The 25254-nt window shown below is 47.8% G+C and overlaps 1 protein-coding gene across 1 annotated transcript in view; it reads right to left on the bottom strand.

The window, feature by feature from the left end:
- Positions 1-23352, bottom strand: part of LOC126578606 (tyrosine-protein kinase Src42A) — a 73617-nt gene extending 50265 nt beyond the window's left edge. Inside the window, exons 1-2 of the mRNA XM_050241362.1 lie at positions 22400-23352; positions 11976-12070 (exon numbers count right to left, since the gene is read on the bottom strand). Of these exons, the coding sequence (XP_050097319.1) occupies positions 11976-12070; positions 22400-22678 (374 nt within the window). The 5' untranslated portion in view covers positions 22679-23352. The remainder of the gene's footprint in view (positions 1-11975; positions 12071-22399) is intronic.
- Positions 23353-25254: the final 1902 nt, after the last annotated feature.

Genomic DNA, 25254 nt, shown 5'->3' on the forward strand with positions numbered 1-25254 from the left:
TTTTTACAGAAACTTTTCAAAAACGCGGCAACAACAGAGATTAGAATGAAGCTGGTGGACGCGCGCGCCGCGTTGAGATTTGCTGACGGGCGATAATTTGTCGTTAGGGGAGAAGTTTACGAATGTTGCATAACTGAGAGGTCATTCGTCGGTTACCAGCTTATGCAATCGTCTCTTGATCGATTATTGCCTAGTAATCTTGATAGTGCCGTAACGGAATTGATTAGTCATGTAGAAAACCGACAGACAGTAAGACCCTCTCTGAGGACCACATTGACTTCTCGTAGTCGCTAATCTCGAGCTTGATCAATACACAAGGCTCCAGTTTATGGGACGGTTTCATGGGATTTTTCCGCGAAAATTCATTAACTTTTAAGAATGGATCAAGTTCATTAACTGAAAACTTCATACCCATGAACCTTATCAAGCCCGGATAATCCTACAATATTATGCAAAGTCTCTCTCCGGCTCTTGAATATTCTCACCGTAACAGAGACCCTTTGGCATGAACATGTGATGGAAGCTAGCTTTTAAAGAGTCAGTGTTGAACCTTTAAATCAGCAGCAGAAACACATACGTGACAGAAATGAAAATAAATCACCCACGGGAGGGAAGCTCCAAGCAGAAGAACCGGCAGAAGAAAAAAAACCGCGTTGGCATCATTCACTGACTCAATACACTCACCACGCAGAGACTGGCTCGAGTGATATCCTTCGTAGCGATGGCAAAGGACGCGCTATTCAAGCGTCGGAAGAAAAATGAATAATGAGGACCCTCCTCTTTCCTCGTTGGCACAGAAGAGCACGTGCTTTGCCGGAATCTCACGGGGGAATGATATAAAAGTTGATGGAAAAAGGCGAGGGGAAAACATCCACCCTTCCTCCTTGTGCAGGTAAACCAGCAGGTAAAGGTCTTTGCCTTTGCTGTCTGGAAAATAGCGTCGGTGGCAACGCGTACCAGCGCTTCCGAACTCTCCCCTGTTGGGGGCAGGTGCTACTGCGAGGATATTCTCGAGGAACAGAACGAAAAGCCGAACACCATATTTTCCAACGTTCACTTTCACGACCGACAAGAGTTCTCCTTCTTCGGAGGTGGTACAGCCGGTGGTACGATGGCTCCGGTGTAATGACATCGTTAGATTATTGGCAGTGGAAGGAACTTTGGAGTGCTTATTCCTCCCCATTCCGGGCCCTTTCCAGATTCCTACCGCCCGTATTATTTTGTTTCCTTTATGCTCGGTAGCAATTATGGTTGGCATGAATATACCAGCACTTTCCATACCGTTCACCGTGGCATCGTTCGGTCGCATCGAATCGCAAAACCACGGCAATCAAGTGCAAAAGGGATGCCCCTCACCAATGCATTCAGGTTTCGCAGTCATGTGAAGCAGAAAATAAAGTGCCAGAGAGCGCGCGCTACCGGAGAGTAAATGGAACACGCCGTTCCGAAGGCTCAACAACTGACAGCCATACCCCGCTCTCTGGATGGGGAGGGGAATTTTCCAACTTTTTCCCTCACACGGTACAGTACACCATGCAATGGATTTTGAATGATGAAGCTACAATCGTTGGAAAGACAAATCACGTTCCGAACGAACTAGACGTTTCAGAGCAAAAATGGTAGAACTCAATGCAATACTACTCTAGGAGAAGGAAAGTTATGCTTCCATGCTGTGCACAATGCATTAAACACAGCGGCGCGTCCTTACAATCAAAAGCCACATGCCAACACCGTAACAAGCTGGCGTCCCTGTTGGTGGTGCTAAAGCAATTAATCGGAACAATTTGCGCTTTCCGACGGACCCGACCCGACCGATTCCTGGCGCGAGGAAGCTGGCAAGCATTCATTCCCGGCCACAGCCGCGCTGTTGCCAAGGAATTGATTTCAATTAAAATGTTTCTTTTTTCACGCGCCGGATGACACTTTCGAGTTCTTGCTCAAGCTGGTTAGCAGCGACGGCTGGACGGCTGTCTACGAAGCCGGGCGACAGCCTTTTTCCTCTTCCTATTCCGCTCCCGTTTTACTGGCGCCTGCACGCCGGGGAAGTCCATCCAGGCGCTGGAGAGATGTAGCGCGATGCCAAGGAGAAGATATTGCACTTTAATCGAACTCAATAAATACGATGAGCACGGCGCCACGGCGGAGTCCAGAAAGCCAGGTACCTCCGGTGTGCTCGGTTATCGGGTTACGATCGATAGCCGTCTGTGCACGACATAAATTCGTTGTCTAGCCTAGCGTAGCCGGGACACCACCATCGTGCCTCCATCATCCTTTCCTCGAGGTCATACGCACACATACGCCGCCGCGCAGTGCAATTCACTTATCGATTTTCAGTTCCCCCCACCCGCGGGTGCTCGGTGGACGATGCACATGACGGCATGCAAAGTATGCAACGAAGCTAACTGGGGGGGGATGGCCGACTTGGCCGAGCCGTGGAGATGATTTGTGCAGCAAATTGAAAGCACTCGCCGACACGGGCCCACTGACACTACGCCACCGGTAGCATATACGGAAGCGGAAAAAGGCCAGCGGACATAAGCATTTCAAATTAAAACATTCTTCACTCGATGCTCGACATACATCCATCCGTAATATCGACGGAATGGTCAGTATTTCGTATAAATTGATTTCTAGCATGCAATGCTGGCGGTATCGGCAGACCTATTAGAATGCATATAAATTTGAAATGTTGTCGTAAGCCTTTCAAATCGACTAAACACATATTAAACGGTATGGATCCGTTAGCATCGGCGACATCCAATTCACATTTTACATTCGATCGGTAACTACTGTGTACAGAAGGTTTCATGGTACCTGATCGGTAGTTACAAAATGTCGCTGGTAGCTAGCTGTCGCGAGGACAAAATGGTCTTCGAATTAATTAAAAGCTACGTCGAAGGTGAACGATTACGGACGGAAGCGAAAATATTGTTTTTTATATTGCGCCAGCGTTTGGGCGCCAACGCAACGCTTCTATTTATGATAATTTACGTGCATACTCGCCTCGGAGATGTGCTGTGTGTGTTTTAGAAAACATTTTAATTCACTCATGACGATTAGCTAGTGCTCACACATGTTGCTCTCAATGTCATGCGGCATAAATGAATAGTTAGCTAGCACGGAAATGGGCGAATGGTGCAAACTGTGTAGGGGTTGGGTGATAAGCGTAGAAAACATACCGGGACTAGTCAGTTTAATCGATGCAAAGGAAAACGGCATTCTGAAACATAACTTTGTTGGTAAAGGAAATGATAAACTGTGCAACATGGCGAACTTTTTTACCAATATCAATCGATGTTTGAGACTTTTGTTTAAGAAGTTTCCACGAAACTGCACTGTCACGCAATATGTCGCTTCTAACAAAATGGCAAATCATAATAACAGACTGCAAACGTACCACACCATAACCCCAATCCAGCAGCGCTGCAGCTACAGCTTTGGACGGCCATGTTCCATTATGTTGGGCTGAGAAGCGTTGGAACAGAAAAGCAAAAACAAAAAACAAGAACACGTAAATTTGTATTGGGTCTCTCTCTCGCAACAGCAACGAGATACCACTTCTGGCGACCTCGCGAAAAGTTGATCGAAAGCATCGACGAAAGATAGTACCGTTAATGTTGCCGAATCGATCGGTTGTTTGGTCGGTTTTTTGGACAGTGAACCTCCACGAAACGGAAAGACATGGGCACGACGACGCCCGTAGACAGGGCACGCGGCACATTGGCAGAAGCAGGTCAAAGGCCTTTGTCTGGGTTTTCTGCGGGAAGGCCTCCCTCTCACAAGTTGTTCCATTCGTGTTATCCTTTTTTATTATTTTCGCTACTTCTAAGCGCTTCTGAATCGAACATCGATTCGATTTATACAATAAGAATCGATTGTGGCGCAGCCAATTCTAGGATTCGTGTAGCATGTGCAACGGCGAAATGGCGTCAAGCCACAGCAGGATCAAGCGAAAACAGAGTCTTTAGAAAAACGAATGTCTACAACGCTTCCCAGAGAACATGAGGCTAAAATCAAATACAAATCACACGAGAAATGCGCCAAATCAAGACATTCATTGTGGTCAACAACAATAAACCCGAATTGAAACATCCCGAGAAGAGATTCCGCGGCACGCTGCCGCCTCGGCACATCGCTTTTCGCAGACGAATACGTTGAGCATACTGAGGGCAAAGCAAACAACAAATTATCGATTGCCACGTTCCGGAGAGAACCACCTCACCGTTCCCTTACGGTGGGGAGCGTGAATACCAAAACGTGCAACCAGCCGGGGGATCACTTACGGGGATGAGACGAGTGTTATTCACGTTGCTGCACGTCGCATTGTCAAGAACAGCTCCTCCGTGCGGAAGGTTGAAGCAATCGGAGAAGGAACGAAAACGAAACGTCGTGCAGTCACCACCGCCAGGAATGTGAGTCCGGAACTAATCGAATCTGTTGAACGAGAGATCGCCCGTCTAGAGAATTCCGCCCAGCAACAACGTACTCAGCCGCGAAGCTATACCGGAACTCGATGCCCTGGCCGCATTTGACCGTTCATTGATCGTTAGCATACAGCATACGGTTGCCAGGTGTGTTTATGAAGAAACATAATAAATAAAACCAGAATCCAAACCTAAAGGACATCGACGGACGGCACGGCACGGCACGTAGCATAGTGTTGAGTATGTAACGGAGGTTTAGGGTCAAACAACCGGGCGCGATCGATTGATTGGCCGAGCAGCAAACAAAACATGACCCTGACAGTATGGTGCGACGAGGCCTGGTGTGCTGACAAATGCACGCTACGCGAGCAGCATATATGTTGCCCAAAACCCCAAAAATTCAAAACAAACCCTGTCGACGCTAGAAAGATGCTTGCCTCACGTGCAAATGTACACACAGAAGTGACGAAAGATTTGATAAAAGAACACCATCGAAGGCATTAAAAATGGAAGGTACGCCTTATGACATCCATCATTAGAAGGACGAAATGGCTCTGTTTCAAGGGAACAGCACCAAACACAGAATAGAATTTTAAAAGCTTCATTGACTCCTGAGAGCGATTAACATATAGCGATTAGTACCATTCCTTCCGGTTCGTTCGGCGAACAAACCAATCCGTATTGAATGACAAGCCGATAAGCCAATAAACATAAAGCTCGTAACGTGTACATGGCCAGGAGATGCTGCACCTTGAGAGTTCTTCGAATCATCATCGTCATCATCGTCACAGAAACACACAAATGGGAAAACCCCATTTTGACCACATTCTCCAATCACCCAACTGGGCTGTCAGCCGATGAGCGCCGGGTCACGCCGCTGATTGAACTGACCAGTTGACCGACTTCAGGGACGAATGGACGCCGGGGGCGCCCGATTCACGTGCACACCAACCAAACAGACGCTGCCTGAAGGTTAACCAAGGTCCGAGGATGTCGAAGGATTGTGGGCACCCCGAGCACTGCCGGCTTAGTGGCAATCTTCGGAATCGTTTCGCCATTACACCACACGCCCTGAAAGGGCAGGCGTGTCCTTGGCAGTGAAGTGACCGCCAGGGTCTCTCTTAACGGTATTCGCTCAGGCAATCCGTCGGTTATGACAGCTGATGATTCAATGAGGGAAAAGCAAAGGATTGAGTGTTATGTGAACATTTTATCTTTGTAGCCAGCAGGGGGTCTGTTGAATTGCGGTCACTCCTCCCCAGGGTCAATTCCACGAACAACGCTTACGCTTTATCTCATTTACATAGCCAAATGTTCTAGATGTGAACGAGATTGCTAGTCGGAATCATTAACGAAACAGCTACGGCGGGAATCAGTGCGAACTCTACTCGGAACGATAGTTAACCGGATCGACCAAGTTGTTGGGATTTCCCACATCGACTGTTCGCTTTCGGTACTTTCTTACGCATTCGAGAAACTCCAACCGCGGGTATGAATCAGCAACTCGCTGATGTCGCGAGGATTATCAACATGATCAAACGAAGAAGAAGCGAGGTTGGCTGCAGAGGATGAGAGCCAGAGAAATCATACTTTTTGTTAAGGTCGGGACGGTCAACTTTAGTGATCATCTTTAGTGATCGCCCGGAACAGATTAATTGATATCCTTATTATTCTGATGAAGCATTAACGATGATCTTCTTTCATTCCCGGTAATAAGTACTTAGTAACTTACTACTACCGGCCGACAAAAGAAGTCGACGAAAATGTCGAAATGTCGACTGATCTGCTCGAAACATGCGAACGATCTGCTCGATTTTTAACTGCTCGAATGCTCGATAGTTTCGAGTAGGTGCTCGACGATTTGAGTCGGCCGTTATTTCTCGATTTCCGCCGCCGAAGGACGGGAGGGAAAATAAAGGCTTTCTCCCCGGGGTACGTTTTGATAATTTATGAAACATCCCGCCAACTAGACGACTGAAATGATGAACGATGAATCTCATAACATTAGTTTAATAACGAACGAACAACACACATTCGCAACGAGCAGCCACGGGCGTAGGTGGACTGTGCGATTGCACGGCATTACCTAACAATCGTGCACATGTATCTTAGTTTTCCGCTTTCCAACTGGTTGAGCACGAAGGACGTGCCAAGAGGAGGCCAGTAGGCAATATTAATGGCGGCATCGATGCGCGCGCGATATGGCGCAGTGACCCAAACCAGGCTTCATTTCGGCAACTGTACACACGGTTGGCGCCATCCTTCGCCAGCATACTAACAAGTCTACACTAGAACTCGCATAGTAGAAGCGGAGTCGCTCCGTTGGCTGAAAACCGCTTCCACCGAATCTGCAACATGGGCCTTATGCTCAGTGGACCATACCACCACCTCCACCAAACCTATCCGAGGAGGAGTTCGAGGAAAGGAAGCAGGTTGTGCAAAAGCGAGCTACTACACACCAAACATTAAATTTGCCATTAGCAACCAGGTGGTGGGTGCAGAAAAGAGTTGTGCGCGTATGCTATAAATGTTCATAAAACGCGACTCGCGAGACAAAGCGACACAGATAATTCGAGGCGGAAGTCGCGAACGGAACTGTGGCTTTGGTTTATGCTGTTTATGTGCTTTTTAAGCATGGTAAAGATTTTTGTGGTTTTGCTTTCCTGGAAGCCGGCTGGATACGGTTCACCGGTTCACAGGATGCAGTCGAGGTGAGCATTCAATCAGTGCGTGTCGATGCTGTTTTGACCCATTTCATTAAACCGGTCCTCGGACAGGTGACACATTGGGTCATTTTGGGCGCTAATAGGTGCCATATCTTATGTATCTAACGAGTCGATCAAATGGAGGAGGACGGATTTTCGCACAGAAGCTAAAAGGACCGTGAACTAGTTTGTGCGTCGTATACGTCACAGTTACAAGGAACTATTTTGTGATTAAAGTAGTACATCAAAAAAGGTTTTTCTTAGCTATTACAGTATGCAAAAAAAGGTTATCCACCCCTTGCAAGAAACATAGATTTGGGCTGATTTTTCATGGAAACCCTCAGCCCAAACATGTGTACCATATATCAATAGTTTTGATTTGTATTCTTCTTTATTATGCTTTTTAAATTGTTCAAAAATATTAACTTAAATTGTTCAAAAATATTAAAAATATCTTTGTAGATATTACAAAAACAGTCAGGCAAGGTAAGAAAAGCACGTTTCTTCACGCTTCTTAGGTGCATAACTCCATTATTTTTGACGATAAAACCAAAAAATAAGCCTCAAAAGATGTCTTTGGGATTAAACCAACTGAAATGCATCGTTGAAACTAAGAGAAAAAATGGTTTTTTGATTATTGTGGAGTAAAAATTGTACAATACCATAGAATGAAATACATGAGGGTGGATAAACTTTTTTTGTGTGCTTTTCGTTCCTTTAACGACTGTTTTTGTAATATCTTTGGTTATTTAAAAACAAAATATAATTACTTTCCGTAGGACTTTTGTGGTAACAAAGAAAAAAATGTTTCTTTATCTACACAAAACTAATTAAATTATTAAACAATTAAAAATGATGTTGATTACAATTTGATAAAATTGCTTATTCTGCAAAATATGCATAAGAACAAGTGCTACCAAACGCAAAAGACATGAAACCAAACAAACAACACCGTTTTCAGTAACAACGTACGCATAAATTCACACCGTTAATACTTTTTAGCTTGCGGCCTTATTGCGTGTTGCATATTGTGCCGGATACGGAAGAGTATCGAAGAAAATTCACTAAAAATCACAAACGCGCGGGAGGGATAAAAAGGTGGGAAAAACATTCCAAAGAAGAGCTACAAACGGTTTCTACCCTCTCAGTGGAGTGTGGATTAATCACTTCAGCATTTAGCAATGTCCACGTCAAATCGGTACAAATCGAACTCATTTCCTGTACCCACCATTCGTGGAACTGTATCAATCCGATTTCCAACGCACCGCCGGCTTTCCGCGCACACGAGCCGCATCCGCGAGAGCATAAACATACATCTTTTTCTGTCTCGGAGTTTCCTCCTCCCTCCTCTCCGCCGCTACTCGCACATGAGAGGATAGCTATTTTCGGGCATAGACCTGTACCGCCGCCGGCACGATTGTTAGCTAGTGCAACGAGCGATCACCACGTGTTGCAGACACCGCGTGTAGCGAGCGGTGTGTGGCTGTGTCGAGAGAATGGATGAGGGAATTCAAAAATAGGTTTCTCACTGGCTTCGCATTTCCGCAATGGTAACTCCGCGCATCACCATTCCACCACTCCGTTCATAACTATGCTCTATGGTCGTTCGTTGGATCAAGAACAGAGGCATCTTGGTTTGCATTTCATTGGAGTATATTAACAATGCTGCTTGCTTGGTGTCACCTTCGCTCTTTGCAACAAAATAGCTTACAAAGACAGAGGTGAGTTCTAATAAACATTTACACATGGACCAGCTACTGAACCATTCAGTTTCCGTTAACTAAACCCTCCTGCCAACCTGACACCATTCCAACATTCCAACCACTTCTAAAGCGGGAGCACATTGAATTAAGAGAAAACTTACTCACGAGCGGCGAAAGTGAACGCATCCGATGCGCCAGGCATCACGAACCTAGAGGCACCCCCGCGACGATGTACCCTCCTTCCATCTTAAATTATGTTGTACCGCAGTGAGCTCCAATGATCTCCCCACTACTCCCTTTTACTAACATCACTGGACCATCGCGCATCTGATATCACAGATCACCGACCGCGACCAAACGCTCCTGAAAGCTGGCCAAACGGCGCGAATGGAGCTTTCGCTGCACTGCCGCCTTTCACGAGCTCTCGTCCACGCCACCACCACGGCTAATGGCCAGTCGTCTCTCGTCGCTCGTCGCATCGCGTGCAGGAGAAGAGGAAAGGTGAACGGAATGAAATTTTACTTTAAATTGTAATTTTCACTTTTCCACAGGTCGTTAGCCGAAAGAGCCGACTCCCGAGCAAGAGAAAACTGCTCCAAAACGGACAAACACCGGGCAAAAAGCAAACATTTGGTGGGCCACCGCTTGAGAGCGAAATTATGGCAAGTGTGGTCCAGTAATTTGTGGGACTACTGCGGCGCCTAGTGACTTTTTGCTGCTGGAAAGTAATGAGATCACAATTGCCAATCAAATAGCAATTGCACTGAAGGGTGGCAGATTGATTCAAATTGCTTTACGCTATTCTAGGAGCATCATAATGGATGGGTAACCAGTTGCGTCTCGTAGTTCCCTTTAAACCTCCTTTTCCTTCGCTCATTGTCACATCAAACAACCTAATTACATGCGGTATTACTAACAGACCGCCCCCTTCAGACAGTAGGACGGAACATTTCATGTGAAAATGCAACCGCGCAAGATTCTTTATCGTGATCGTTACGTCCACCACAGGGAGGGATGTCAGCCTCGTGCCGGCAAACTAATTTCAAACAAAACGACCGCAGACTGGCCGCCGACTGGACGATCGTGTGAAACGTTTTCGCATCCTCTAGGGCGTTAGCATATAATCGAAAATTTAATTATTCATGCAAACTAATGTCTTGCCGGTGTTTTGTCCCTGGCAAAAAGGCGAACCGGACGCCGGGGGATGGCCGGGATGGGAGCGCACAGCACAATTCCTCCCACAACCTCGTCTTGGTGGCAAGTGCCAGAAAGGGGGTGTTGGGAACACTTTGCTTCGTTCAATCGAGCACAGTTTGCATCTTCAATCCACCAGAGAAGGCGGATAAAGGCTGCACACCACCCTGTGCTCTGAATCTACCGGATTCCGGAAGATTTCAGTTTCATTTTGTGTTGGTCGCTACCAAGGGGAAATGTGGCGCACAACAGCTGTTGCAACGGTGGCCATCGTGCGGGCGAGTGTACCACCCATTGCAAGTATTTTCACAACTTCAAATGCTTCTCTCACTTTTATCTTCACGTCTTTTGGACTACTTTTCTTAAGGTAAGCACGACGCGTCCTACCTTCCCTCATCAACCAGACACAAGAGTTTCCCTCGTTACATATTTATTTTGTTTTGATGCTAGTGGTGCACACACCACCAACCGGGGTGGAAAATACTCCGCTGGAAGCTGGCATGGTATGTTTGTATCGGTGCCCGTGTCCGTGTGGGCCTCCTTTCTCTCTCATTCGTCGGTTTTTCCGTTTGTTGAAAGTTTTCATTTCGTTTTTTTTTGTTTTCTTTGCTCCGATCCAAGATCCGTTTCCATATCTTTTCTTCATTATCACTCATGCCTTTGCGCTCACGGTGCTGCGGTGTGGCATGATTTTTCATTCCGCATCGTGGATAAACACAGCGAGCGTGTGTGGTGATAGTAGCAAAGCGGCGCACCGCTTTTCGGTAAACCTTGGAGTGGGATAAAACCTACGCCTCAGCGGACACGGACGGAGATAATCCCTCACCGCGCGATGCTCCCAAGCTCCAGTCGGTTGCACATCTTTCGTCAAAGCATGTGAATAATGCTGACCGTTTTTCCGTTTCGGTAGCCCAAGTCCCTTGCTGCACGTCTGTCAGTGTTGTTGGCCCACTTGCACAGATCTCACAGCTCAGGGTTTTCATCATCACAACTAGACCATTCCAAGCGGCGTCGTTTGTATTTATGTTTGACGGCGCATATGATGATTAACACAGATGAATTCCCGGGCCGAGTACAAGCGAGGGAATGGTTGCATTCCACAGGAATGGAAAGCACCGTCCCGTGGTTGTTCAGGGAACATTTTGAGTTCACTGTTGACGTCGCTTCGTATAGGCCCCAATTGTGAGATGAAGCAACTTAACGGACGCCGCACGCTATCATTAATACATTTGATGATGACGCTCGAACTACGAAGAAATTAGAAAAAATATTAAAGATGGAGCTCCCAGTGCATTGAATGCGCCGCAGACTGGTGGCTCAACTAGGGTTATCAGAGCGTGATTGATAAATGATTTAAATTAAAATTAAAATTTCCGATTAGCGATTGTCGGGCCACCGGCTCGCACGTTAGGCAGATGATCACGCTATACTCTCGAGAAAACGAGATGGACACGATTCGTTGGCTTCGACTCGAAGGTGACATTAATGGCCGCACTAAACAGATGAATAATTCATACCAACATATCGCAGTGGAGCGGTGGAGCCCCAAAGCACGACAGCATCGATCGTCGCTGTAAAGCAATCAATTACGATTGTCTCCCAAACAGCATAAGGTGGAGCGCCTGGTGGGACGTGCGTCGATCGTTATGCACTTCTCGAGATGGTGATGCCTTTTATCTCCGATGATAAGGGAAATTGGGACATTTCATAACGACTTCGTAGTGGTGGCACTATTATTTGGCGCCCGGCTTTCGATGGTCCGGATGGTTTTCATTCGTCCGATATGACACAATTGGCTGCCATCCATCTGTTACACTCCTAACTTTTCAAATCGCTTAACCTAGTTTCGAGACAACCCTCATGTTCATAAAGACGCACCAACCATCAAGGTGGAGAGGCTTTAACTGGCGGAGAACAGTTGCGAACGTTCGGTGTAAAGGATTACTTACGGTTCCGCTTCGATGGATTTCAATTTGGCAACGTAGTTTGAAGGAATGTAGCCTTCCTGTCGTGTCTTTTTACTCCGCGCTAGCCACCAGTCTCCCTGTGGAAAAAGAAAAAAAAAACAAGAAAAAGGCATGTAGAATCATTAGAATTAGAAGCAGAAGCATTGACCCAACTTATCCGCTACTCTCCTGGCGGATGGCGTCGGTTTACGTTTCATTAGACGTGATATCGATTTTGCGCGGTGCGACGGCTACACAATTAGTGCCAGACTACGAGTCCCACTAATTGCGCTGAGAGAAACGAAACACGAAAGGCATCCCCCCGACTGAGAACCATAATCGAATGTTCGTGCAGTAAAGGACTGACTGATTAGTGGACTGTTATCCAAGAACAGCTGCTGCTGGTGGTGCTTTCGTAGCATCCGATAATCGGTAAATCGACTGCCGGCAGGAACGTACACGGCGAGAAACTAAATTGAAATCTAATAGGTAACGCCCTGTCCATCGAGGTTGAAGGTGTAAACTATTGGAAACAGGAAATCGTTAGCTAACGACTCTTGATCACGGACGCCGTCGTACGCGGACGTCAAACGGAAGTAGCCACTTGACTCCATGCGACGTTTACTGTTAACTTCAAGCTTTCGTTCGATGAGTAATCTACAAATGAACCTGAACACTTCCCTTTGTAATGACGAATAATTTCCAGTTTAATAAAAAGGTTGAGGAGAAATCAGGAATCTCGGGATAAAGAATGAAAAAAGGACAACGAACGCATCCAACCCGCTAACATTCACTTCAATAAGACCCTTCACCTGCTCCAGACCTTTGCTAAACTGCAACTTTGAAGCCATTCTACTGAAGCAAAGAACCCGCATCGGCTTATGATCATGCAGTGCCATCCGACCTTGAGCAGTGGCCAGGCGGTACAGGCATATGCGTTGGAACATTATCAATCGCATGAATGCTTTACAATGACGTGCGTTGAGTCATGAGAATTGGAATGATATTGTAACCTGCCAGCAAACTCAACGCTACCACGCTGGTCATATACAGTAACGGACGAAACAAAAATACCACTTGAAGAAGTTGCTTTGCATATTTATCATTTGTTTGATAAATAAGTCTGCAACCATTTCAGTGCTTGCTATTTAGCAGGAGAAGAATATAATTAGATGATTATAGTGAATTGTTATTACATGCCGCGACAAAATATCTAGAGTAGGGGATTTGATTTTAATCGAAATAGATATTCAGATTAAACGTTATTCTTTATGACTTTTCTCTTTCTAATAAGCGATAAGAAAATAAGTGTTTATGGGAATCTGGTACCCAGCTTCCTGATTGTAATGTGTTTCGATTTCATGGGCATATTGAAGCTCACCAACTCAATTTACACCACATGCTTTGGTCTGATGAATCATCCAGAACATGACTCTTTCCCATCCTTTCTTTTCTATGAGATGGTCGTTATGCATAAACTGCCATCGAAACGGGGATTTCATGTTTAACATCCTCATAATTGTTTCAATTACTGAACTCATAATTGTTTCAATTATCTCTGCATACTGAACTTATTTTTAACAATTGGACCAAGACCGTAGCAGAAAAAGCATTTCCTAACAATAATATTACTGATAATCTGGTTCTGGATACGTATGTTTTAGGGCAGTCCTAAATTGTCTGCTAAACCAGAATATCTAATCGTTTTCTTTAACGTGTTCCATCAGATCCGACCTGATTAATCCAACTAAATTAATTCCAATTTAGATTAATTCAACTAGACCATGCTTCTCTTTTTAATTTGTCTTCTGCTGTTCCGAGATAATCCAAGTGCTTCCTAGCAAATAACTGACCTCCATGATGTGCCTTTTAGTTATTTTGGTTGCTGCCAAGTATTCACCCCAATAATAAACAAATACTACACAACATTACTGTTCTTGTAAGCAATTTGTTGTATAAATTGGAACTCAACCGAAAACAGTTGTCTTTCTTTTGTCCGTCACTGTACAAATTTGGTTTCTTTCTTGTCTGCCACCGTTGCCACTGTCGCCCTCTGTACGCTTGTTGCTCCTACCTCCTACTCGTCCATTTAATGCTGGTGGCAGTCATATTGCGTTGGAAACTACTTTGACTCGACCAGCAGACGAACGGGGGAATGCTGAGTTACAATTAACATTAATCTGATGATTTCCATTACAAAACAATACCACAACCACACGCAGCCTACACACGCTTCTTCGCAGTGTTTGTTGTTTGAAGATAATATTTGCAAATCACTACATGAGCGTGTTCTGCTCGTGTTTGAAGGTTCTTAAAGGCAAAAGAATGAATCCATCTAGAGATGCTGAACCGCTTTTTTTCGCATTGAGCAACAGGACAACGGGACGCGTCAAATCAATTCGATCATTATTAGCGTCCAAACATGTCGGCCAAGATCCGGTTCAACCTCCGGAGCAGTCACGGACGGAAATCGACGTGGTCCAGCGGTGCATGCACAAAGCAGCGAAGCGAAGAGTAATCGTGCGAAGCCGCGGCGGCGTCGAGAGTCAAGTGAAAGAAGAAACAAAATGGCAGCGCAGAATGGTAACGCGACAGGAGAGCATGATGACATCTCGCGCCCATCGCCGGAGGATTCTGCGACGAGGACTGGCCTCGACGAACGACGAAAGGGGGAGCGTAAACGGGTTCGCGCGTGTGGGACGGACGCTCACACAAACCCGCTGCTGTGCAGGAGAAGGATGGATCCAAACCGAGGCCGCCGTGAGAAGCGAACCACCAACGACAATGAGCAGCGAACAAAAACAAAACGATACATACGATCGCGTACGCGGTGCGATCTGCGAGAGAGGCACAACATCAAACGGACACCAGCAGGCAGGCAGCCAGCAAGTCAAATAGCATAAAATAGCGAACCACCTTCTTCCCCACTCCCTCTCTCTCTCGCGATCTCTCCTTTGCCCCATCCGGTCTGGACCACAAACCGGTTCCCCATCACTCGGTTCCCCTACTGGAGCTGCTTCACATTCGCTCCACCCTTGTTTCGCTATCGAGACGTAAGGTCAGCCGGACTTTGGCGGACCGGCTGCTGCTGCTGTTGTTGCTGGACTGCTGTTATCCATCTTGCGCGATCACGCGGGATCTTGCGACGGGAAGTACGACAGGTCTGGTGCTGCTGTTGCTGCTCGAGACTCCGGACCAGGCCCAGCCAGCCATTGGTAGAGAGGCAACGGCGAGCGATAATTGAAAAAACAACGCCGCGATCAAAACTCATGCAAGACAAGAAGCGGCAAGTGTGTGACATATTATCATCGCACTATGGCGTAGTTCCCAGCCCCCGATATGGAAAGGCCACCGTAAGGTGCATCCGGTGCAGAACCAGCCAGCCAGCCAGCCAGCCAGCCAGCCGGTCACCAGCACCACCATGATTCTCCTCCGGATCCATGGGGTTTATGTTATTAGATTGTCACCCCCGAGCGAGTGCTGACACAGAGGCCACTGGACACACATACAATAGCGAGTGTGCTTACGGTGTACTCGGTTTATACGAACGGAAGTGACCGCATCATGCACGGAGCTGAACCGGGACCCAGGGGCCACTCACGTTCTCGTGCAACTGTTGACGCACTCACAGTGCTGGACTGATAGGCGCGATAGTTTATGTAGAATGCAACTGAACTGAATGCACATTTCACATTCACCATGTTGCAGTTTCCTAGCGATTCGAGACAATTTCCTTCCCATTTTAACCCAGAACGACGCAACAGGGAATCATATTTTGTTTGTCGAAATGACCCGACAGCAAAAACAGCAAACAAATGACTATTCTCAGTGTCACAAAGAACAACATTTTCAACATCAAAACAAACATCACGCTACGGCGCGGTGGTCACGTGTTTCGCGCGGTGTCCATTAACTGGCGCAAGAATGAAACAATCGCATTCTACTGTCCCACACTCCCTCTGATACTCCCCCTACCAGGAACTGTCCCCATCCGTCGCACATAAACCACACAGTGCCCCCGCACTAGTGGCCATTGTGAGATCGGTGGGAAACCGGCGTTTGTCCACGCGGTATCTTCAAACCATCGCCAGTAGAATGGCCAGGCCGCGAACACCTTTTGACGGCGAGCGACCGAGCGAGCCTTAGCTGAAGTGTTAACTGATTGCGTGATTCCGGTAATGACCAACAATTTCGTTGGCTAAAAATTGACCGCGAAACTATCGCGCTCCATCCGTGGAGCGTCCCATCAGCGGAGAAAGTGGACGCGCACGCTGGTCGCGCTCTCGCGGTCTTGCGTCTTGGTGGCAATCGTGCGTGATTGTTGCTCAATGCCCGCCGGGGAGGTTCGTTGCTTCCACGTTGCTTGCACGCTGCTTCCTGGCTGGCAACCAACACTACGCCGCTGCCATTCGTCATTCGGGCATTTACACATTATTATCTAATCAATGGCGTTTGCGACGCAGACCCTACATTACCGCTCCAGCACCATTGGCAGGGTTTAATGCTGCTGGCTGGTGCATCATGGTAGTGCCGGGCAGACGCAGACGGGAAATCATATCGCGGGCACAGACACAGGCGCAGGCCCGATTCATGTCAACTGCCGCCGCCATCACCATCAGACGACATCATGGTCCGGTGGCATTCAATCGGTTGCACTGCAGCCGACGGACCGCGGACGGGTGCGAGACAAGATGGAGAAAGACTTTCGCTTCCGGCGAGTGGCAGCTGTGGTCGTAGCGTGGCGCGTTGAGCTTAAGAAAGGGATCCGCCGTTCGTCACAGTGTATGTGTGCTGTTGTTGTGACCACAAGATCCCGGAGCATAATTTGTGTGACAGAGTGTGCAAACGAAGGTTAAACCTCAGTCGCAGAGAATGACGGATCGATTGTTTCTTAGTTTGAATAACAAACTTGAAGAAGATCTAAACCTACTTTAGATCCGCAAATGAAAATGTACGCCTCAATGAAATGTCCGCAGTGATGTGTTTCGTTCAGGCATGCAGTAAGTGATCGGGGACACGGCCGATTCCTCATGCGGGCCATGCTTCAGTACGCCATATCACGTACGAATAGCAACACGTACACACGCAGCAAACTTGCCACTTGCCGGTATCACATCAAGCGAGCCAAGCATGTCGCCGAGACCCAGACCCCGGTCGGTCAGCCAATGGGAATGGGATCCGTTTCTAGTTTATGGCCTCCGGATCAATCCAACCTCTCTCGTTGCCACTCCCGTTGTCGGTGCTGTAAAATCGATTTGCAAATGGTGAAATGGTGAAATGCTAAAATGGCAATTGGAACTTACACTTCAACTCACCCCCGGGGCCAGCATAGCAAGAGCCTAAGTATGTGCAACGCTATGATGATAGCGATGCAGCAATGCATCAAATAATCGAAGCCACAAAAAACGGATGACGAGACGCCAGTGACATCAACTTCAGTGATGATGATGATGATGTTGATGGTGGTGGTGGAAGGCATCCAGTAACGCCACACTGCGCGTGTATCTGCGAGAGGCCGTGCTGCGTTAGTACGTGCCTTTATCCATGGGAGAGATTTGCTAAATGAAGTAAACACATCTTGGCAATAAAACAGAAAGCAAAAAGCGACCAATGTGCAACCTTATCGCGATGCACAATCATGCGAAACCGCGAAATACACATTCGCGAACGAAAGTGAACAGCACACCGACATCTATCCTCACCCCTCGGAGGCGGCCATCGATCGTGAGCGGTGGCCAAACATCGAAACATTAGCCGGCAGAGCCTGGGCAAGCTGATAAAAACCCGGACCGCACCGTGGCTGTGGCATCGGCCATCAAATGTGTAATGCGGTGAGGTGCAGAGAAAACGAACGGAAAAGGTGCGCTCGCTCGCTGATGATGCGTACGACGTTGTGTAACGGTGCCCGCTAGAAGGCACCCGACAGTCCGAACCCAATCTTCAGTTGGCCGCCATCGACAGGGTTTCACTTGAGCTGTTGGAAAACAGCAACACAACGCGAGCATACGAACCGGTACAAGCTGTGCGCGTCTTGACCATTCGGGGGGAGGGCACAACAAGTGCCGGACCAAAACAACAAGGCATCATAACGTCGAAGCACAGTTGCTGCGGTGAATCACTCAAATGTGAAACCAGTGATTCATGCACCTGACCCGTAGCATATAATAATATGGCCTGGCATGGAAGGAAAGAGACGTGAACTGGCGCGACCAAAAGCGTGCTTATCTATCGCTTCCCCGTTGTTTCACTGTACTCTGGACTGCTGCTCACTACACTTTGTCAGCAATAGAGTTTGATGATTGGCACATTTCGGTTTCGGGACGACAAAACCAAGGACACACCATGAGTTTCGTTCTTCGTTTGTCAGATCCTCTTTCCGTTTCCCATAGGCTTGTGGCCAGCTCACCCAACCCAGCAGCAGCAGCAACGAATACCACCAGAAAGAGAAACAATAGGAAACGAAACGGAGCACAGTATGGACGCTCTCTTTCGGGAACCAAAAAGCGGAAGTTCCAAAATCTAGGCCAAACTACCAAAATGTCGATCATTCTCTCAGACGCTCTGTAGGAGTGAAGGCAACAAAAACGCACTGTATTTCCGCCTTTTTAAAAGCAGTGAACGACTTCTTTCACAGGGTATTCAGCGCTACGCTTGAGTGGCTAACAGTAAGGCTTGATTCATTTATAATCCGGAATCACAACACATGTCGTGTAGCTCAAGACTGCTTAAAGGTACAAATGATGTATCGTGATGAGCTAATTGATTGTGATTTTCAAAATGTAAAAAAAGAGATGGTTGCAGTTTTGATTCATTTGAATTATTTCTACTAGATACCCTCTGCAAATGTATGAATAGGCAAGAACATTTCATACCTGCAGCATTTTCCGTCCTTTTGACATTCTGTTGAGAAATGTTGCTTTGGTTTAAGTCCAAATCTTCTAGATTTGCTTAAACCTCAGTACTCGATTGTAACTTCCACTAGGTCAACATTTTAGAATCTCATACATGGTTTAAAACAGCACTATTTGATTCATTTCTTAATTTTTAATCTCCACAACCGAGTTCTTTGAAATGTTTCTATTCCATCCAATATATAAGTCTTCCCCTGCGTACACATAGTCCAGAATCTGCCGGTTTCTTTCTGTGTCTAGCGTACACACTGTCCAGAATCTGGGCGTCATCTGTCAATTCGCATACACCGCAGACCAGTTTGACAGGGCCGGTCTGAAAACGATAAGAACCGCAAGACGAAAATGACAGATTTTTCCGCCCAGAAATTTTCTGGGACCATATACATTATCTCCAGATTCTCCAGGCTTCCAGAGGCTCCAGGCAATGTGTACGCAGGGTGAGTCAATCTCTGTATCTTGAAAGATTGGTAAAAGATCTTTAAAGATGTTGCTTTTATGGACATTCTGCGAAACTCTAGCAAGAGTAACCATCATCAGCTAATAAAAGCAGCAGCATGACCAGCAACCACTTACACAGCGACACTTTGTCACTGATAAAGGTCAGGTGCTGCAGCGCTAGGATTTTACTTTCTATTTCGTGGAAAATTCTGGCGAATCGTCGATAGTGCGTTATCACACTTCGCGTAAAGCCACGCAAAGGGGTGCGATAATAATTGCGAAACAATGTTCCATGATGGGAAGGGCGCGTATTGGGTACTGAAGATACTGAAAGATACCACGATAAGTCCGGAATTGTGCAATCGGTTTACCTTTCGAGCCACCTTCAGCAATACGGAGCGATTTATTCGATCGAAAGTTTCCCCAAAATGGGCATTTGCAGACCAAAAATCCTCGATTACAGGTATTAAGAGTATTTAACGGAAATAACTATTGATTACGGTTTGTTACAAAAACACTTAGGTCGATCGTAAGCACTTTTGCATGGTTGAGATGGAGCCACACCAGCGCGACTATGGCCACATTTCCCACAGAGTCGCTCTTCTCGGAGCATCACACCATCATTCTGTCCCATTTCCCAGTTTCATTTGCCAATAATGCTAATGGACAGCACCGACCGCAGAGTTGTTGGATCACCACCACTGCTGACCACCGCTGTTCGTGATTGTTGATTGTATCGAAAATCATTTCGGAGTGTGTATTAATTGGTGACAAACCGAAACCCAGCGAATGGTAGCACCTGTGCAAGAGCACGCTACTCCTCGGACCTTCTCTAGCGCTTTGCGATAAGACGAATCGTGGTACTATCAGCATCAGATGTGCGGGGGCTATTGAACCGTAGCGGAACGTCTGCCCTGCCAGTGCCAGTGGACCAAGGCTTGCCAGTCGTGATCCGGGTATGTTATGTGTGCCATCATCCTCTCGGTTTGCCAGTTGGCGTGCCCGGTTCAACACGTTTTTGGCAACAATCCGCAGCCGAAGCCGTTGCGAAAACCATTATCGATCATCATAACGCGTTCGTCTGTTGCGGAGAGGTCGATGGTACCGGTTCGTTAGATGAACAAGCCGATAAGGGTCTCAAAATAACAGTTTTCCTGCGGTGTCGATCGCAAGTAAGTTGTTCCACACTGCTGTTACACTTGTTGAGTTTATCTAAAATGTAAATAAGCGTTTCTTATTACAACCATTTGATTAGAAAAATATGAACTGCAGAATGTCTTTTCCACGGATTTTCCTCAACTAAGCATCCTTTTTTTTAATTTAATAAATTAATTGCAACACGGTTTATACCATATATTATCAATGATGAACGAAATTGTGTTTTGTTTGACGAAGGAACATGATAATATAATGTGCATTTCATTGAGCAATTCGTTGAGCCAAAACAATAAAAAAATGAAAAGAGCGAAAACATTCCAGGTGGCATTCCCATCCCAAAAGTTGTGAATGATCAATCGTATCTGGACGGTTTCCCCTGAAGGATTTTTATATGATTAAATGAAATATGCAAGTCATTTGTGAGAATAAATGTTTTTGTCTTCATTTCATTGCAGACAAGTAGGGATCGATTTGTTGTCTCACTGAAATAAAAAGTTCCTTACCCATGAGTTAACTCTTTTGTATTAGGAAATACTACATTTCGTTATTCTATCAACTGCCATTTAATAAATGGACCGATTTTCCTGATTAATATCAATCAATTGAGGTATTCCTTTCAGTTATGTTTAATCAAGTTGTAATCTTTTTATGTTCCCAGTTTTTGAGGATCTAATATCACATTTTAAACCATTTTTGAATGAAATTGCTGATAGATTCCTCTAATTTAATGATATTTTCCCATACATCTGTTGTAGAAAAATTTGATCATCAGCAATTTAATTGTACGAGTTCATTCCATTGTCAGTTCAGTCATCTCATGCAAAAACATATTTACTCTGAAGCTTAACATAATCGAAGTTAGTTGTACCTCTTAATTACAACATTTGCTCATATTTTGCTGCACAGAGATTTGTAATATCAATATAATTAAGTCATCTTTTACAAGTGCCCAGTAAGAACATAAAAATGTCGATTTGGAATAGATGCAAATTACATTCCATTGCTACAGGCGCGGCTAAACAACTGATTGATTCGATATTCTGGTACTAACTGGGACTCCGACTTGAATTCAGGTCAATTTCGTGATCAATTTCTTAAGACATGCATGTTTTTTTATAGGCAAATTCAAGCCTAAAGACCGAACGGATCGCAACAGCAAACCGGCGCGAACAAAGCGTGTACCCCACAACGCGTTTATAGATTGCGCCACCCAAAAATGATGCGCATGTCTAATGCAACGAGCGACCATAACCGCGGGACCAGATGGCGGGCTGTCTCGAGAATCTTCGCCGCCCGTACGATCGGTTCCGGGTTTTTTTTTTGGGGGGGGAGGCGGCGGTTCCCCTTGCGCCCGATTAACGAACATTATTTCATCATACGGGAGATGATCGAACGGCTTCTGGCGCTGGTCCGGCTTCGGTTCCTTTTGGCTACGAAGATGAAGAAACGTTCCCGAGGCCAGTTCAACGCGATCGAAACCACATAAAACCTATGCTCTAGAGCCCGGACCCGGAATCCCGGTTCTTCATAGCCTCTCTCTCTCACTCTCTCTATCTATCTCTCCGTTCGCTAGAGGTCTCAAATTACGATCCTCATGCAGAGATCTGGCACACGCAACATGATTTCATTCAAACAAAAAAGAAAAACATAAAATGCTGGGGTGCCTCGCTGTTTATCCCAAGATTACGATCCCAAAATTCCTGATTCCGTCCCGCACTCCCTTCCTGTCTCTCCGGACCGTCCCTCCGGCGCACGGTCGTTCTTATGTTCTGTTTGTCCCGCACCTTCAAGGGCGCAGGGTCGCAGGGTCGCAGGGATGCAAGGGTGCGGAATGAAAGTTCTTTCACAGTCCCTCCCCTGAGTCCCTTTGTTCCTCCCTCACTGGAAGGTGTTTTGGAATGGGGTGCGCGTCCTCCGTACCTGAGTATCGTTCAGTATCTCCAGGTGCTCTCCCTTCCGGAAGCTAAGATCCTCGTCGGTGCGGGCGTCGTAATCGTAGAGTGCCACGAATATCTTGGCCGTGCTGATGGAATCGTTGCCCGGGTCGGGCAGTGCGGGCATCGGCTGTCGGATGGATTGCTCCTGGGGTGGAGTGGCCACCGGATTGCCGCCCGGCAGCACCGGTTCACTATCCATCGGGGTCGCCCCGATCGATTCTTTCGGATCGGCCTTGGCCGTGCTGCTGAAACAGTTTCCCATCTTGGTGGTGCCGCACCTTCTTCCACTCTTCACCGACCGAGAGACACAGCGAGATGAGGAGAGATACGTGTGTGGGCGGAGGGATGCTTCTTGCCGTCGCTGATGCGTTTCCACGCCACACCCGCTTTTCACGATTTTCCGAGTTTTGCGTTTCGCTTCACCTTCCGTGCGTGCACCAGCCAGCTAACACTTTCTGCCATTCACTTGCACTTCACCGAAGCCCATTCCATCCAAGCAAACTCCGCGGGGCCGCGGGGCCGCGGGGCGTGATGACGATGCCAGCGGGGCAGCCGCGGTCGCTTTTCTCATTGATTTCGCTGCTTCCTTCGGCAGGATTTTCGCGATTTCCACACGGACACACACGCATGCACGCACGAACAAATGCACCCCGTTTTCACCTGTTGTTTTGGGGAGGAGACCAGTAAAAGAGAGCTTGGCCAAAATTTCGGCAGGAATTTCACGGCAACACGGCAACGACACGACACGGCACCCCTCCCACACGATTCCTATTCCCGTGAAACAGCCGCGGATTGCACGAGTTTGGGCGAGCAACAGAGGGTCACTTTTATCACTCGCACACCCCTTGGACGCTCGATGGGTGGCCGATTTTGTCGAGTCGAGAGAGATACTTTATTTTAATTTTTACCGCGAGACCTGCGGGCTCGACCGAGTTGTGTAGATTTGTGTAGAGTTGTGTAGATTTGTGTAGATTTGTGTAGAGTTGCTGCATGGGACTGCTCACCAAACTCACCAAACTCACCACAATACTATCTTCGGTGCCCTACCCCCCGATAAACTAGCGCCCTACCCCCCGACTAACTAGCGCCCTACCCCCCCCCCCCTGCGACCCCGCCACACTCATCACCCCAGCCCCTCGCGAGCACGAACCGCGAGCTACGCAAAAAACGAAAAACGGGACCGGACCGGTAAGCGACCGGACAGGACAGCGGACACGGCCAGTAAAGTGGACTGCTGGCAGCCGGCAGAACCAGGCAGCCCAGTCGGCTGAGTCGTAAACGAGCGCCCCGCACCGATCGGTGGCCTCCGTGCACCACACAGCGACCCGAATCGGGCTCGAAGCTGACTCGGGTGTTCCGGTCGAAGCTGACTCGGGTGTTCCGGTCGAAGCTGACTCGGGTGTTCCGGTCCTGAATCGGTCCTGAACTTCCGGCCCACGTTCGGAGCCGTGTTCTAGCCGCGGGATGGTGGTTGCGGCTTATCGGCGAAGGATGTTCTTGGCCTCGGCCTCGGAGGCAGCCAGGCGTCGGATGCACGGTCAGTCCGGTGGTGCGGTGATGCGGCTAGACCCTCGGTTTGTGGCCAACAAGCGTAAGAGACCAAGAGAGGCGTCTCGCCAGGAGGCAGTGGATGGCAGTGGATGGCCGAACGATACGAACGGTGGAGATGGCATCTGCAAGAGGAAGGGAAGCGTGTGTGATGATGATTGAGCCACCAGCCCGGTTTCGCCCCGCGTGGGCTCTTACCTCAAAAGTCGGCGTGATCCACGCGCTCTCATTCTTCAGGCATACCATCTTGGCGCGGATTCTGTCCAACTTTTAAGACAAACAGGCCGAATTCCTGCGGGACGGACAGGCCATGGTAGTCAGCGGCAGGAAGGCTTTCGACGACACGGGCTCCTACCAACTGCAAGTCCGGGTTCATGCCTATGGCCTCCCGTTCGTTGCCGCAGTCCAACGAGAAGCGCGGCATTTGCAGCGCCGTGCTGGAACGGGGGCATCGCGGAATGGCTGTCGCTCTCGCTCCACCTCCACATTATCGTCCTTGCCGGCCCCGAGGCAGGTGCACTTGGCTATGTGCTCCTCAAAGGCGGCCATACTCTGCACACCGTGCTCTTTGGCCTCACGAGCCAGATAGAGGAGCATGTGGCAGTGGTAGCTGGTGCCTTGCTGTTCCGGATCCTGCTGCTCTGGCCGGAAAAGCTTCGCCGACCCGGCGAACATGGCGGCCGAGAAGTAGTTCCGAAAGGCAGTCACACCCACTGCAAATGCAAAGCCTAGCTCTTTCCGCGTCAGCGAGTCTAGGCTGGCATGTTGGATCTCAGCGAGCATCTCGGTGGGCAAACACCGAGACGCTGCCTTGATGGACTTGAGCAGCTGCTGATGCTTGGTGCGATGCTGCAGTATCGTACGCATGATGTTTTGGTACAACATGTGCACCAGGTCGCACACGATCACGTCCCTGACGGGGTGGAATGCGGCCAGTTCGTGCACGGGCGACGGACGGCACACAAACTTCTTCTTGGCCGGGGGCGCCAAGAAGCATTCCTCACCCCGTTCAGGACCTGCCTCCAGCGGGTAGTGCGGCACGTTCCCTACACGCCAGATCTTGCACTGCCCTTTCGGACACGCATCCGCTGCGGTCGGAGAAGCCGTCCCTGTAAGTGCCAGAAGCAGATGAGTATGTTGAGAGAATGAAATGGATGAAGTTAAGCTCAAAATGTTGTTCTTACCCATCACCAGCGCACGTGCTTCAGCATCGCCGATGAAATGGGCTAGTTGCACCGGGATGCACGGCAGGACTGGGTCAGGATCACTGGGATGAGTGATTTGGTTTGC

This window comes from Anopheles aquasalis, chromosome 3 (assembly GCF_943734665.1).
Source record: "Anopheles aquasalis chromosome 3, idAnoAquaMG_Q_19, whole genome shotgun sequence".
In the NCBI taxonomy this organism is placed as follows: Eukaryota; Metazoa; Arthropoda; class Insecta; order Diptera; family Culicidae; genus Anopheles; species Anopheles aquasalis.